Source organism: Cimex lectularius, unplaced genomic scaffold, assembly GCF_000648675.2.
Source record: "Cimex lectularius strain Harlan isolate CLEC.00 unplaced genomic scaffold, Clec_2.1 scaffold88, whole genome shotgun sequence".
Taxonomy (NCBI): domain Eukaryota; kingdom Metazoa; phylum Arthropoda; class Insecta; order Hemiptera; family Cimicidae; genus Cimex; species Cimex lectularius.
The window spans coordinates 535,798-551,510 of NW_019392660.1; the positions used below are offsets into that span (position 1 = coordinate 535,798).

At 34.2% G+C, this 15,713-nt stretch overlaps 1 protein-coding gene across 11 annotated transcripts in view; it reads right to left on the minus strand.

Moving 5' to 3' along the window:
• The window catches only part of LOC106668016 (ankyrin-3-like), a 117,443-nt gene that overhangs the window by 19,325 nt on the left and 82,405 nt on the right, over window positions 1-15,713 (minus strand). For 7 of the 11 annotated variants that reach the window (XR_001340694.2, XR_002909841.1, XM_014396387.2 and 4 more), the window contains exons 10-25: window positions 15,505-15,711; window positions 15,304-15,441; window positions 14,682-14,831; window positions 14,419-14,559; window positions 14,194-14,349; window positions 14,041-14,139; window positions 13,493-13,690; window positions 13,245-13,425; window positions 10,039-10,140; window positions 6,899-7,030; window positions 6,732-6,831; window positions 2,794-2,862; window positions 2,524-2,541; window positions 1,328-1,546; window positions 1,101-1,264; window positions 627-1,034 (exon numbers count right to left, since the gene is read on the minus strand). Coding sequence is in view for 9 of the 11 variants with exons in the window: in XM_014396387.2 (XP_014251873.1) it covers window positions 627-1,034; window positions 1,101-1,264; window positions 1,328-1,546; window positions 2,524-2,541; window positions 2,794-2,862; window positions 6,732-6,831; window positions 6,899-7,030; window positions 10,039-10,140; window positions 13,245-13,425; window positions 13,493-13,690; window positions 14,041-14,139; window positions 14,194-14,349; window positions 14,419-14,559; window positions 14,682-14,831; window positions 15,304-15,441; window positions 15,505-15,711 (2,482 nt within the window). In the remaining 2 variants the exon portion in view is untranslated. The remainder of the gene's footprint in view (window positions 1-626; window positions 1,035-1,100; window positions 1,265-1,327; window positions 1,547-2,523; window positions 2,542-2,793; window positions 2,863-6,731; window positions 6,832-6,898; window positions 7,031-10,038; window positions 10,141-13,244; window positions 13,426-13,492; window positions 13,691-14,040; window positions 14,140-14,193; window positions 14,350-14,418; window positions 14,560-14,681; window positions 14,832-15,303; window positions 15,442-15,504; window positions 15,712-15,713) is intronic. The other 4 variants (XM_024224856.1, XM_024224853.1, XM_024224852.1 and 1 more) reach the window with 4 other exon arrangements.

The following is a 15,713-nucleotide window of genomic DNA, read 5'->3' on the forward strand; positions in this document are numbered from 1 at the left end:
GAGATAAATGACAACAAATGTTATCCCAATTTCAACATCATGGAGCTTCATGGAGCCAAACAAGCAGAAGAACAAGCACGATAAGTACTCATGCTTCCTCGGGTTTTAACATCGCACTTAACTCCCGTTGGGAAGAGAAGTTGATTCCACAAGTTGCCTGGTGTGAAGTGAACCAAGAAAAGTCTTCACAGGGCAGTAACTAGTCGAAAATCAACCAGGTAACTTGAAGTTTAAAGTTGAATCTGATCTTATTGCCTTGGTACATGGGGCAAGGATTTTTTCCTGCCAGAAAGTGCACATGCGTAAGCCTAGTACGACTTATGTGTAGGCTTGTAAGTATAGTCCTTTCCCTTCTTGACCGGCCACCATGGACCATGTAAATGAGGAATTTGTTAAACTTTTTTACATTTTTTATTTGAATGATTTATTGTTGATTAAGTTTGATTAATTTTAATTTTTAAAACAAAAAAATTGTTATTTATTATTTATGTTATTTGTTATTAATTAATGATTTTATTACTTATTCCAGGTTAAATAAAACACCTTTATATAAAAAAATGTTATCTTATCATGCTTAGCTTATTGTATTAAGGCTTTTGAGATTATTTTTTATCTTAATGGCTTACCAGTAATGCTGCATAATAAGCGGAGGGTCGGAGCTTCACCGTTGTACTGATTAATCATCCCTTTATTCGCCGCTGTCGGTACGGGTAGAGTTAGCGTGATCGGCTTGTGAAATTTCCTCCTTCTAGGCTCGACTGTGACGATAGGAGAAATTCCGACTCGGTTCCCCAAGAGCCGGGTGACGAGCTCACTGCTGATCGGCTGCGCTTGAAGGCCGACGCGAATTTTCTTGGTGAGAGCGTTCGGAGGGAAAATCGCCTGGACTTGCGGAACGGCGGTTGACGACACGACCCCGCCTTCGGGCCCGATGACGTGGACTTCTTGCCTCAGTCGGGACACAACCGCCAAATACTGAGGCAACTCGGTAGTCACAATCCTTGTTATTCTATGAGTATGTGCTTCATCAAAATCTAAAACAAAAAATTATTACATGATTCTTCTGAAAAAAAAAAAAGTAAATAAAATAAAAAACATACCATCTCCTCCTTCAAAACTTGAGTTCAAAATGTGTTGTACAGCATTTTGGCTTTCTTCAAGACAATGTTCTTTCCATGTCGTACCGTTATCACTTCTCATAACGACCAACTCCCTTTCTTTCCCTCGCAATGATACAAAATGTGGAACTTCAATAATTATAGGCCTAAATAAAAAGCATACATTTAATTCTTTGAAAACAAAATCAATCAAAAAATAAATAAATTACCCTAGGAATTTTGTGCCTGCAGGCGATAGTTCCAAAACTCGTGTTGCTAAAGACTGCGCTTCGGAAAGTGGAGGAGCAATGTTTCTGTTTCTCAAATAGCGACATGTAAGACGAAGCGGTGCGGGAGCACACCGAGGAGGTACGACTACGTTGACACCTGACCTCCTGCATCCTCTCATAGCTCCTCCTCTTGCATCTACTAAGAAGCTCACCAGAAAGCTGTTAAATATAAAAAAATCGTTTCTAAAAGTGCAAAATTTGTTTTTAATTCTCTCTTTTTTTTATGTGCGAAAAATATTTTTAAAAAATCAATAATTGATTAATACTCTTTTAAAAAATTATCAATAATTTAAGCTAAAATTGATCAATTTTTGACATACTCCTTGAACTTTGGTGCCATTTCGTACAAACTGCTACAATGCTCAAGTGAAACTAAACTGTTTAGATAAGGTTACAAAAGAAAATGCAAACACTAAAGAATTTTTCTTTCTATTCATCTTGATAAAAAAACACTGGCCGGCCACTTTGTCATTAAAATTATCAGAGAATTTGATACCTGTTTGTTTGCAGTTCTTTCGACCGCATTCTAGAAAATATTTATTCCCGGCACTACTGGCACTATTTACACAAAAAAAATTCTACATTTACTATCAATTAACTAAAAACTAAATTTTGACTCACAACAAGCAAGTAAACGAGACTGAAAATCTTTAATAAATTATAAAATAAAAGATCTACAAATCAACTACACACTAAATATTAAAAAAAACGAAAAAAACTAAACAGACACAAAATTAAACAATAATTTGTTTTGAAATTAAAATCAATAAATTAAAAAAAAAAATTATGATTAAAAATGGTGCAGTACACATACATATATTCTGTGCAATTAAAATTACGCATGGCTCCTTTCAAACACGAGGATATAATGAATTTTCCAAGCCTGAACATAAATTAGTCATTAGACGGTTAAAAACATGCATAATTTATTCCAACGGCTGTATGAATATTTTTGATTTTGATGAATTATGAAACTTAAAAATGATTTTTTTATTGTTATAACAAGTAAATTAACTCTAAAACTACAGAACTGAAAAAAAATAATAAGCTAGGAAATTAAAAAATGTGATAAACGTGACAAAGTTACAAACACAACTGCTACCAAGCAACGAATATGTATTATCACAAAAACTTACTTTGTCCATTGACTTTTGCTGTTTTCGTGAAAGATCACAGAACCCAAAACAACAAAATTAAACTTAAAACAACTGTAAAGGTTATTAGAATAAAATCTGTAATTAATTAATTTTTCAGTCGGTAAGAAAAACTATCCATACAACTTATCAAGCAGTTACTTGTATTAAAAAAAAAAAAATCAATGTTCTGTTGGTCACATTTTTAGTTTATTTAGTAAAAAAAAAAAACTGGTTTTAAAGAAAACTTTGAACACCATCGCAAGCCTGTACCTGTCTCTGCACATCCCAGCATTCTTTCCACGACCAAGGCTTCGTAACGACTGATGCAGGCTACGTAACCTGATCAAATTAAATAAAATGAAAATTTTTTGTTCACAGTAATAAATAAATTCAATTTTCCTCCACCCGTTATAATTGCATTAGTCAACTGTAAAGACTTTACAGGAGGAAGGAGAAAAGAATCGGACCCAAAAGGGCAGAAATACTACTTACAAGTGCTCAACTCATGCCATGCTGTCCGAGATGAATTTTTACACCAAGGTTGAATTACTCATTTTTATTAAATAAACCTGTTTATTGTTAAGGTCTTTTAACAAGAATATTATTAAAAAAATTGCAAATTGAAGTATTAATTCAGAAATAAAATTAGTTGAACCTTTACAAAACACTTTTGCTCAAAGACTGAATCGAAGAATTTTGTTCATGTTAGCAGTCATTAAATTGAAAGATTTATAACGAAGAATCCAAGCTAATCCCTGAACACAACTAGCAAAAGGAAAGAGGACTTATTAGTTTGCTTTTTTTCTTGTCCTAGCCTCAGGTGGAACAACACATTCCTCAAGCTGAATGGTCAAACGACAAGGAACACATACCCTACTAACTGTAAACTGGTCCCTGTCTTAGAATAAGTCGTAATTGCTAAAATAAGAAAAAAAAAATAGTTTAAAGGATCACACAAAAAGGGTGCTGCAGACCCTGACAGGGGCCAGTATGTTTCCACGAACCTGAGAGACATAAAGTTGCAATAAGTGGATAACCGATCAAATAAATGTCTAATGTTGAGTTACTTTATGCTGAAAGGTTATCACTAGTAACGCGGACCTCGTAAATCAGGGTCGTGTCAACCAGGTACGAGACCCCTGTCCTCGCCGGCCCACTTATGGTGTGGGAACTTCCCCGACTTTTGATTTTCCTTTCCACCCTTACTCCGGTAGAAAAACTGGTATAAAAAGAGATCATTGATTTTGAAATCAAAAGGCAGTTTAGGGGCTCACACCAGTCAGTCTAGTTCAGAGGCTCGAATAATCTAACAAAGGGCAGACTGCAGCTACACTCTTTCTGGGACTCAGTGAGAGGAAGAGCCAGGAAGGACCAGTAATTGCGACCAGTCAAATAGAATCGACTGCCGAGGACCCAGGAAGCTACAGGAAGAAGATCCTGGAGGACGAAGGGATGATTTGAAGCTGGTATTGGATGATTTTGATGTGGTTGTACTTAAGTAAAAAGCAGAATTGTGCTCCAATAAATATTTGAGAATATATTCTCTGATTTTTTAAATTTTTGAACCTCACCTTCCCCTACCAAAGAATAAGCAGCGAAGCACTTATTCAGACTACTATCTTATCACTTAGAAGAAAGCAAGTGAATAGAGAGAGATTATCTGACCGTAGCACAATAATAATAATTTTTTTTTATAAATATTCTATTTAAGCATAGCGAGTTTTCCTTTTCATTGTCATGCAAAAGCTTTAAAAAAACCTTTAAAATTAGTTTATTTTGAGTATCCCGCATCAATTTGGCTCCAATTTTTTGGATTTATTTGCCCCCCTTTTTTTCCCCCCATAGCGTTTTAGTTCATATATTTCATAGGTACAGAAAAAACAGCAGTAAAAGAATAGAAAATATCTTAAAGCAAGTGACTACTAACACAAATCTAAAAATAAATTTCCGAAAAAAGGTCAAACCACAACCAATTTATGATTTTTTTCCATAGTATTCTCAATTAAAAAGCCGGGGGCTATGGAGGCATTTGAATCCAGAACTGATAGCATGGCAAATATGAGCCAGATGCCCAACCTCTCGGCCCCCTATTTTATCTGTTATTTCTAATTTGAATTTCTTGGTATTAATTATTAATTTATTAATTAAGAATAATAATCCCCAACTTTACAAATAGAAATAATAAAATTTTTAAAATATTACTACATACACAATTGTATTTTTTAACCTCTGCTGCTATGCGGGTTTTGGCCTATTCTTAATCTGGTGATTTTTAGCAACATAAATCCGATTTTTTGTTTTTTTGTTAATGAGTCTAATTTGAGGCTTCCATTTTGGTAAATAAGCTAGAAATTAGGAGTTAGTTTATCGATAGTGAGAATACTTCTGATCTCAACTTACACTACTAAATTTACAACTATTTTTTATTTATCTGCCATTACACAAAAATATATTATTTTATTTATACACAAGATTCAATGTTCAATAGCAGCTCATGCAAACCACGAAATTAGCAAGGGAGGTAGTTAAGAATATTTTAATATCACTCAATAATTAATTTATTGGTAATTTTAATTATGTTCTTTTGTACTTTTAATGGTAATAGTCTATTATAAATTATTACTAATTGAAATAAAAAGATATAATATGGTGGACTCAAACCCCGTGGTCTTCCTATCATTTAACCCCCCCCCCAGATGGCTAGCTACCAGAACTATTGCCAGCATCTCGTATTTTCCCCTTAGGAATCCTAGCGATCTTTCTGATGGAACTTCTGGGACTTGATTTCAAAGCAGTCAAACTAGCCTAACCTTAGTTAGGCGGGTTTTAGGGTACTCGATGTTCCGCTGAAGGCTTGCCCTCATTCACGCTAATAAATACAATCATACTGATTATAACTTTTCATACACTCGTGCCTACTCCCTTTCGCTCTAAAAACACCTAACTCTAGTTTATTGGGTCTGTGGAGTACTCGATATTCTGCGATGACCCACCCAAACATATTCAATACTCACACTAATAAATACATTCATTCAAAACCTAAAACACTCACAGAAAAATCCTAATCTAGTTTGATGGGTCTATACGGTACTGTACAATCCACCACAACCTACCACACATATTCACTCGCGCTAATAAATACATTCATTTCAGGTAGGAAAACAACACATGGAAAAGCATCAAATATGGCCGTATATATTTTTTTTCTTCAAATATTCAACAGTTATTGAGCTATATTTGTAATACTTGGCTTTTTTAATCTAATTATGTTCCAAATTAGCCGTAAGGGTTGTCATGTTATTAGAATAATTACCAGTTTTTAATTTTAATTGTAAAAAGTAAAGTAATTCCTGTCGTAAAGGATGGCTTAACTTCAAACTACCTGCGGGTCTTGCGAACGAGGGGTCAGAACCATTTACAGTATTTTTTTTCATATCATAATCAATTAAAATTCCATGAGATATGCCAAGATTAGAGACCAGAACCACTAGCACAGCAAATATGAGTCTGGCGTTCTAACAAAATTTCAATTGTTTGTTAATTAGTTTATCTAAACGACTTGATACAAACAAAAGATGTTATGTTATCAACATTGTGAAACAACGTCACAATTAAAAACAGGAGGAAACAACACATCAAAACTAAATCACTAAAATTCTAATATTGTTAACAAGAAAAATCAAAAAATAAAACTGGCAAACGTGCTTACTTTTATTTGACCACATCAAAATAAAGAATTGTTTATTACATTAAACATCAATAAAAATAATATTAAAAAATATTAAGTAGACGTACATATAACACTACTGTTGGAATCCCTTCACCAATAAAGTGAATTTTACAGGACTCGAGAGTGCTATACAAACATGCGATGGTGTTTAAAGATCTTATTAATAATATATAAATCAATGGTACTTTTTTAGGGAAAAACAAATAAGAGTTAAAAATAGTTGGTTTATCTAATTCCATTTTGAAAATAGAGAAAATTCACTATTTTCATTAGAATAAAACAAATGGAAATAGATAATAAGCATGCTTCCGTAGTCTTTAAATTTTTGTCTCTTAATAACTAATGTTTGTGTATAGTAATAGTATAATTAAAACAATAGATTTTTTTTTAAAGAAAACTAAACAAAACTTACAGAGTTAAAAGGTTTAATCTAAAAAGTATATACAGGGATTAAATAAAAAAGAAAAAAGAGGCTTACCCGGCATGAACGGGGATCTGAACAATGTCCACATTGTCCGGCTGGCTGTTTGCAGGATTGTACTGATCCTTCTTGTGCACCAAATCGCCGTGATGGCCGACTGTAGAACAAAATCACATTTTTAATAAATGCCTTATTTTTTTAAATGTTAATAAACATCTACTTACGTAAAGAGTCGCGAGAGAAATCGTGCTCGTCTTTCGTAACGTCGATTTTAACCGAATCGTCGCCTAGAGATTTCATGTCGTCTACTGTCATGTAACGATACTGCTGCTGGTCGCTCAACAACGGATCTTCACCTACAATTTATAGTATTTCAACAAATCTTTTTTTCACCTTATTTTCACAATGTATTACGAACGAAGAAAAATTCTAATTGTAATTATTTATATGCTGAGTGCAAGTTTATTATAATTGCCATAAAAATAAAGCCGTGCAAGAGATGATTCTTTTAAATATTAAGAGATTTAGCTGCCATTAGTGGAATCTTGCTAGTAAAATTTAAAACATAATTATGTTTAATTATGGCTAAAAATATTTTAAAAAAAATGTTCAAAATAAATTCTGGGTGATTTACTTGATCTTATTGACCTAGACACAAATTAGTAATGTAGTATGTAGTTTTTCAAAAGAATAAATTAAAAATGAAAGCATATACTTTTTCACTAGTCTGGCATGAATTTGAGGAGAACATTTAAAATTTAAAAAGATTCCTAGTGAAAATCTAAGATTAATCATTTGATTTAGGTATGAACAAGAGTGAATTTAATAGAAAAAAGATAAGAAGTATTTTTAATTAGCACTTGAATCGATTATTTATTTGAAACATTTTTATTTCTAAGACTAATATAAGCTGCCATAAAATCCTTACTCGTCCGTACTTACCAAAAAATGCTGTAAAATGTTATTCAATTTGCATTAATGTTCAATTTTTTTGGCAAAAAAAGCAAGTCACTCATGCACAAATCTACATAATACTGCGTTACGTTTTATAATAACAAAAAAAATAACGACTGTTCACAATTTACATGGCTTAGGCAATGGGAAAAATTTCTCTGTGAGTAAATTCAATATTAACCCAATGTGTGCGATGTTAACCCTCAACGCCACAGGTTTTTTAAATCTTTTTTTTTTTATTATTATTATTTTGACATCAAGCAATTATACAGCCATGTTACAAAGAATATATACAATTTAAACAGTTCATATTATATTTTCAGAGACACATCTTTTAAAAATTGTATTAACAAGTTATACACTATGGGATTCTTGAATAGAGCTCTACTTTCAGTAACTGGGTGTTCTACTCCTTCTTTCTCCAGATCCTGGTAGAATTTATTTCTGGCTGACGAATGTTGGCTGCAGTGAAACATTATGTGTGTTAGGTCCTCCTTTACTCCGCATGTGTCACAATTTGGGTGTTGTTTTGTGCCAATCTTGTGAAGATACGCTGCACAGATGCCATGGTTTGTTCTTAACCGATGTGGTTATGTCTTTTTTTGCCATGTCTAGTTTGTTAAACCACGGTATTGTTTTCACATGTTGAAATAATGTTTTGTAAGCCATTCCCTCATCCGAGGCAGAGTATTCAGTTTGCCATTCTATTTGAATTCTTGTTTCCAATATTTGAAAAAGGTCTGCATAAGGAATCCTTATGATTCTAGGGGTGAATAACTGTATTTTTTGCAAGATTGTTGACTTTTTCGTTGCCGTAGATGCCCGTATATCCTTTAATCTACATGAAAGAGACCTTTTTTTTAAAGTGGAAAAGTCGTTGACTGTCTATTTTATGTCAGCTACAATATAATTCTTAATGTTAGTAAATGTGTTTTACAAGCACTGGATTGCACTGAGGCTGTCTGTGCAAATTATAATGTAATTTGTTGTAGGAAGGTTGAGGGTAAGGAAAGTTAACGCTGCCTTAATTAACGCCACAGGTTTAAGTGTCTCTGAAACGCTTTTCTTAATTATTTAGTGTTTATTAATTTTTCAATAATCACTAAATAATGTTCACATATGGTGGTGCCATAATTATTTATTTAACAGGAAAGGAAATGTTAAATAAATATTGGCAGTTTTTGATGAACCAGTCGTAGATTCTTGCCAGATGATCCTGTCATTTTAAAAGCTAAAAATTGATTCATAACATAACTAAATGAAAAATCGGTGTTTCAAATTCGCATAATCATGATGTGAAAGCTGTCAAATGGGGACTTGGTAGTTGAATGGTTCAATTCCCACCATCGCCTCTGGATTTTTCTGATGCAATGCATTGGGCCGCACTGATCAAAGTTGACACGACGATCGATCTGTCTGGCAGGGTCAGGCCTTCAGAGATGCTGCCCCTTCAAAAATGAGTTTCTTCATACCAGAGGCTTAATTTACACACATCTTCTTTTGATATCCAAAAAAGGAACCAGGAAGGAGTACGAAAGCTGTAAAGCTGTAGTGCTCAGGGGAACTTTTGTTCCTGGTATACATAATCAATTTAAAAATAAAATAAAATTACTGTCAATAATCCTTTTTTTATTTGTCTTTCCATAAATTAAAGAAATAATTTTTATTGAAAATGTGCACCTCCTAGGTCACAAAAGCAATTGGAGGACTCGTACTTTGAACTGTCAAGAGTGACAGGTGCTCACAGGCTCACTAATTTTTAAGAAACGACAAAGTTACAAGAAATGGAAAGCAGAAGCTTAAGGAACACATAATGACTAGTTTAAAACCAACAGTTGCGCCAAAACCGGCTACCAAATATCCCGTATGCGACTCACAGACCTATGGCGTAGAGGGTTTATTTTGATATTAATAATTTTGCTAACTTAAATTATCTTTTCATAACAAAAAACAAAAAAAAAAAATTTTAAGGTTAGATAAAATAAAGCATACTTTGTGAGAGATCTTGAGGCTTTAGTTTGGGTCTTTTCTGAACTTTTTGACCGGTCTATCATCATGATTTCGGTATGTCCAAGACATCAGCTTCTCGCGCATCTTCAGTGGTAGGTTTGACTGATTTGTGTTTAATCAGGTCTGTTTTTTTTTTTTTTTTTTTTTGGTCGACCTGGTACCACTGAAGATAGTAAAAAGCCAAATTATGTCTGACCGACCAAACCAGCAAGGACAGACCAAAATGACCAGAAAAGCCCAAATTAAAGCTTTTTTTTAAGTGATGTAGTGATTCAAATAGACATTACCATGCAGTTAAGTAACTTTTTATTGAAATTTTCTACACAAAACTTAAACAAAAAATTCTTAGGTTTAAATAGAAAAATGAAGATATTATTATGCTCAGGAAATAGAAACTTACGAGTGTATAACATTTGACCTTGGTAGTAGGGAAGGTAGACATGCTGAGCATGTGTTGGTTTGCCATAGTCATTCATCGCAACAGCAATCATATCATCCCCACCTGGATTAAAACGAGACTAATTATCCCTAATACCCACTTGTAAGGTTTGTCTTGTTTGTTTTGTTATTCAATAACTCAGTGGAAAAACTAATATTTGTGTATTATAAAAACTGGGGCAGTAATATTTACAAAGCAAAATTAAAAAAAAAAACTTTGATTCTATTTTTGAGCTAAAGTAAAGTGCTTGAAAACCCTATCCTGTCAAAAACACATATGCAACACTTTTCAAAACTATTTTTCTCATTTTAAGCAATTTATACCCTAATTATCCAAAAGAAAGCATATATGACAGGTAAAAAATTCCACCCACTTGTAAATACTGTCCTTTCTTTAATATTTGTTTAAATTAAAATTTACAAAATTTTAATGTTTAATGGGCACTCTCAACACGACTCACAAGAATGACATATCTACACGGAAAACAAACACTTTGAGCCCTGAAGATGATCTCAATAAAGATCGAAACGTTGGCATGATAAAGAAAATATTTTTCTGAAACCTACATCACACCAGACCTCATCTCACGATCTCCAAATATTTATTAAAATTAATTATAGTTAAAACGCATTCTTTAAGACACCTTGCCATACTTTCTACCAGTCAGGAAATGCCTCTTAGCTGGAGATTAGCCCAATTTTCAGTTCTTATTTGTCTACTATATCACCCCGAATTCAATATGACTTAAGTCAGGACAGGCAAGGTATTAGAGTGGATTCCGGCCAGGGAAATCCACGATAGATCAAATGTATTTGCTCATTATTCTGAAGAGAGGAAGATATACAATATCCATTAATTTATTTGTGGATTCTAAATCAGTGTGAAACTGCTTGGTGAGCTGATGTGTTGATGAAGGATTTAATAATCCTCGTTAAACTAAAGCTGTCTGCTCAGGGAGTCCGAGGGCTTCCACACATGGGTAAGACAATGAAACAGATTGGGGGGGGGGCACAGTAGCCGAGTGGTTAAGGCATCAGAGTCTGGGGTTTGATCCCCACCGTCGCCTCTGGACTTTTTCTGACGCCTGAGGGGAACGGTGGCTGCAATTGAAAGAAATTGACACAGCACTCATCAATGGAAGGGGCGGGATCGGATCTCAGCGACCCTGAATTTTGTCCCAACTCACTTTAAACATGAGTTTCTTCGATGGAAGAACACCGGCACAACGGGGGCTCAAATTCACACTTGTGTTGCCAACCCCCCAAAAAATGTAAATGTAAAAATGTAATGTAAGGTGTACAGCTGCAGGGGGGGGGAAGGATTGGCTACTGTTCAATCTGTCCTTAGAGAGAACAATTCCAAAGGAAATCTATTTAATTCAGATTTTGGTTTATGCCGATGACTTGGATTGTATCTCTAAAAAACTAGGATAAAGGTGTGATTCAGTGTTTATAGAATTGAGTTGGTAAGCAAATTTATGTACTTAGGCTCCCTTGTCACTGCCGACAAGCTGAACTCCAAAAATCAAAAAAAGTCAACTTCTGCAAATAAGATCTTTGCACTAGGTTAAGCAAATGAAAACCTGATGAGCATGATGAAGTTGAGGCTTTACACAATGAGGCTTGGACAATTTTTAAAGAAGACGATGAGAATAACATCTTAATCTTTGAGAAGAAAATTCTTCGTCATATTTTTGGGCCCGTGAATGCCAATGGTGGAAGAAATACAAACTTTACTTTGATATTAAGGGTCCTTAATGTTTGCCGAAAATTGCAAAATGATCAAGGACGAGATGAAGTTCTAGTGCAAGAGGACATCCGAAGCTACACTGCTAAGAAAATGCTAAGAATTAACTTGCTAAGTGTTAGGAACTTGGATCTGGAGAATATTTGGGAGCTCGTTGAGGAAGCTGAGCAACTAAATGGATTGTACAATTGTTGTTGATGAATGTTACGGTCTGAGGTTAACAATATGTTTGTATCATCATACATAAAAATACGATACTTCGATGATGTACCCAAGGATCATCTTGTTTCATGTCATCTGTATAGACGAAAAACCCAACTCTATGACACTCCGTTTAAATCCCTGTTCAGACCATCAAAGAGCCATGTTGAAGTTGTTGGCTCTGTAAATTGTAAAGCAAATCTGGCCTCATTTATAGAAAGTAAATACTTAAAAAACATCCTGATCAACGAAAGTAAGGAGCTGGTTTAAAAAAAATTCTCATCCTCAAAAAACAGTCGTCCTGCTGTTCTTTGGTGAGAATCAGTTTCATAAAATCAGCTGAGTTTGGTAAGGAACTGCAATGGCATCCACCACATGTCTTGTAATGGCAATCGTCAATAAGCGCTACCCCACCCACCACAAGCAGTAAGAACCATTTTGAAATTTAAAATTTTAACTTGAACTTAAACGCATAAAATATAAAAAATGAGGCTAAATAAAATATTCATCGAAAGGAAAGCCTAACTGACAACACTACGGATCAAGTGTTTTCACCTCTAAATTTCAATTTAGCTAACAAAACAAACAAATATTTTTTGTTTGTTAAAAAAAAATTAACTATACAATTTTCTTATGGTCCGGAAAATTAAATAAAAGAAAAAAAGAAAACAAGTAGTTGGAATTTTTGCCTGTCAGGTATACAAACATTCAAAAGCAATTACCCAAACTGAACAGATTTAAAGCTTCAAAAAGCCCTTTGTCAAAGCTCACAAAAGCACTAATATTAAAATTAACCACAAAATATCTAACCCACTGAATACCACCCCCCTACAAAAATAAAATAATATAATAATGTCTGTCAATATTTAGATAATCAATTAATATTTAGAATGAAAGAATTTTTAATGTTTAAATCCCTTTTATATTTCATTACCATTGCATGATACAAAAATGAAACTATTCATTACTGGACTTCATAATTCATTATTCACTCCCATTAAAAAGTGTCCCTCAATCCCCTTGTGTATTTTATGCTAATTAAACCATGCCTTAAAGTGTTACTTAAAAAAATAAAACAAAATAAAAATCTACTCATAAACATGGTTTCTGAAAAGAAGAATAAAAAGGGGTCAAAATAGATAGAAAAGATCATAAAGAAGATCTCATGCACGATGTTTACAATGTTTCAAAACTGGATATTAAAAGACAAAGAAAAATACCTCCGTCGTCTTCCGAATCGGACATAAAAGTTTCCTGCATTGATTCTGGAGCGACGACCCTGTATTTCTCTTCGAGAGTCGTTGTAGTCGTCGGAGCGGTAGGTTCTGTCACAACTTTTAAAGTCTCCACTACTGTTATGTAGCCAAGCTTGTTTGCTATTGCCAGAGCTGTCAGCCCTTGCTGTAAAAAAAAATATATATATATATATATAAAATACTAATAAGAGAAGGATTTGATAAGTGGTTACGTTTGTCATGACGTCTGGTTTGGCTCGGGCACGAAGCAAGAGCGTAATGACTAAACAGTGCCCCTGCTGTGCTGCCTGGTGCAGAGGAGTATAGCCGAGATTGGTAGCACTTTCAACATTAGCCCCTTGCTCAAGAAGCCAACGTACCATCGCAGGTTGACCAAAATGGCATGCAATATGCAGAGGGGTATAACCAGCCTTAAAAAAGATTACAGATACAAATAAACAATGATAAACAAAAATCTAGACTATACTGAAAACTTTTATAAAAAAAAAAAAAAAAAAAAAAAAAAAAAAAAAAAGGAGACAGTCAAAAATTATATAGTGACTCTTGGTGGTGAAAAACAGAAAAGTAAGAAAAATAAGAATAAGCACAAGTTTAGCTCCTTATCAAAAGTACTTCCAGGGGATCAAAGTCCGCTTAATCTGAACTTAACCAAAAAGCGTGTCAGCTTGACCTGCCCAGATCTAGCTGTTGGAATGTTTTATCAACTGACCTGGAAGCTCTCCAGAAATACAGTGGTAACAATTTATGTATTTTTTATTACCTTTGTAACCGAATCGATGGAAGCATTGTTCTTTCTCAATATTTCGGCAACCTTCACTTTGTCTTCTTGAGCACATAGATGCATCGGAGTTAGACCATTCTAAAAATAAATACTTATTAGATTAAAAACGACATAAAAAATAATTATAATAACCTTTGAATGATGATTAACGTCTGCTTTATGCTCAATAAGTAAAGAAGCGATGTCCGTGTATCCTTCTTGAGCAGCAAGATGGAGGGGTGTAAAACCGGCTTTTGACTCTGCGTTTGCCTTAGCACCGTATTCAAGTAGAGTGGTTGCAATGTCAAGCTAAAATCACAAATTAAAAACAAAAAATAAAATAAGCGTCTGACATTATCATAATTATTAAAATATTACCTGATTTTTCTTAGCTGCAATATGTAAAGGCGTGTGACCATTTTTAGCGGTAGCATGCGGCGAAGCGCCTTTCTCCAAGAGGAGAAGTGCGACGTTCTGGTTGTCGTAATGGCTTGCAACATGGAGAGGAGTAACTCCATTCTAAAAAGAAATAAATATAGACTTGAACTACAAGCGATAAATGATCACTATGAAAAGAAAAATCTAACAAAATTTATGTTTTTAATAATTATAACGAATGGTAATTTAAAAAAAATGCATACCTTTCCCTGAGCATCTACAGGAGCATCACGCTGCAACAATTGTTTTGCGACTTTCATATTTCCATATTTGGCGGCCAGATGCAACGGAGTGAAGCCCTTCTTCGTCGTCGCTGACAACGATGCGCCGTTTTCCAGGAGGACAGAAGCCACCTGAGAATATTCGGTCATTTTACTGGTTCCTTTATCAGACAGGTGTTTAAATAAACATTTACTGAGACTTCTGTGACCTCTACTATTTGGGACTTCGGTCACAGTTTTAGATTCCTTGGCAAAATGCCTTGTATGTTTTTTTGTGCATTTTATTAGGAAATGTGTTTTGTTTATGTTATTCAGTTTATTTATAATATTTTATATTTATAAATTCTATTAAAAATTATATTCTATTAAATGTATAGTAGATGTTAAAATTAATAAAATTATTTCATGTATTAAGTTAATGACATACTACATAGTAAGTGAAACTAACTTGGTGTATTCTATTATAATTTTTTTTTATAACTAATGAACAATGTTTTTTGAACAATCAAAAAATTATAAAGTGATTTTAACATTTACTAACTGCTAATATGAGAGACTGTAAGAGCTGAGTGGTTAGGGTGCTATCTCAAAAAATAAAAAATACCTCTTCTTGTCCTTCTTTAGCAGCGATATGTAACGGTGTGTACAGATCTCTAGTCATGCTATGAGGCGAAGCGCCGTGTTGTAAAAGAAGCATGGCGATGTCGGCATTGCCCAGCCTGCTTGCGACGTGTAGAGGCGTCTGGACAAAGATTGTCAAACTTTGTTATATTCTTTAAAATAAACACGCTGAATTTTAAATCACCTGTTCCTCTCTCGCTTTGGCATCGACGGTGGCATTGTGCCTCAGCAGTACTCTGACGATGTCGCACTGATTGGCCCGTGCGGCCAAATGCAACGGTGTCTCACCTCGCACAGTGGCCGCATCCGGCGATGCACCCTTCTGAAGAAGGCACAATGCGATTGTCATGCAGCCCATAAAACAGCTTACATGAAGTGGTGTTAACCCAGACT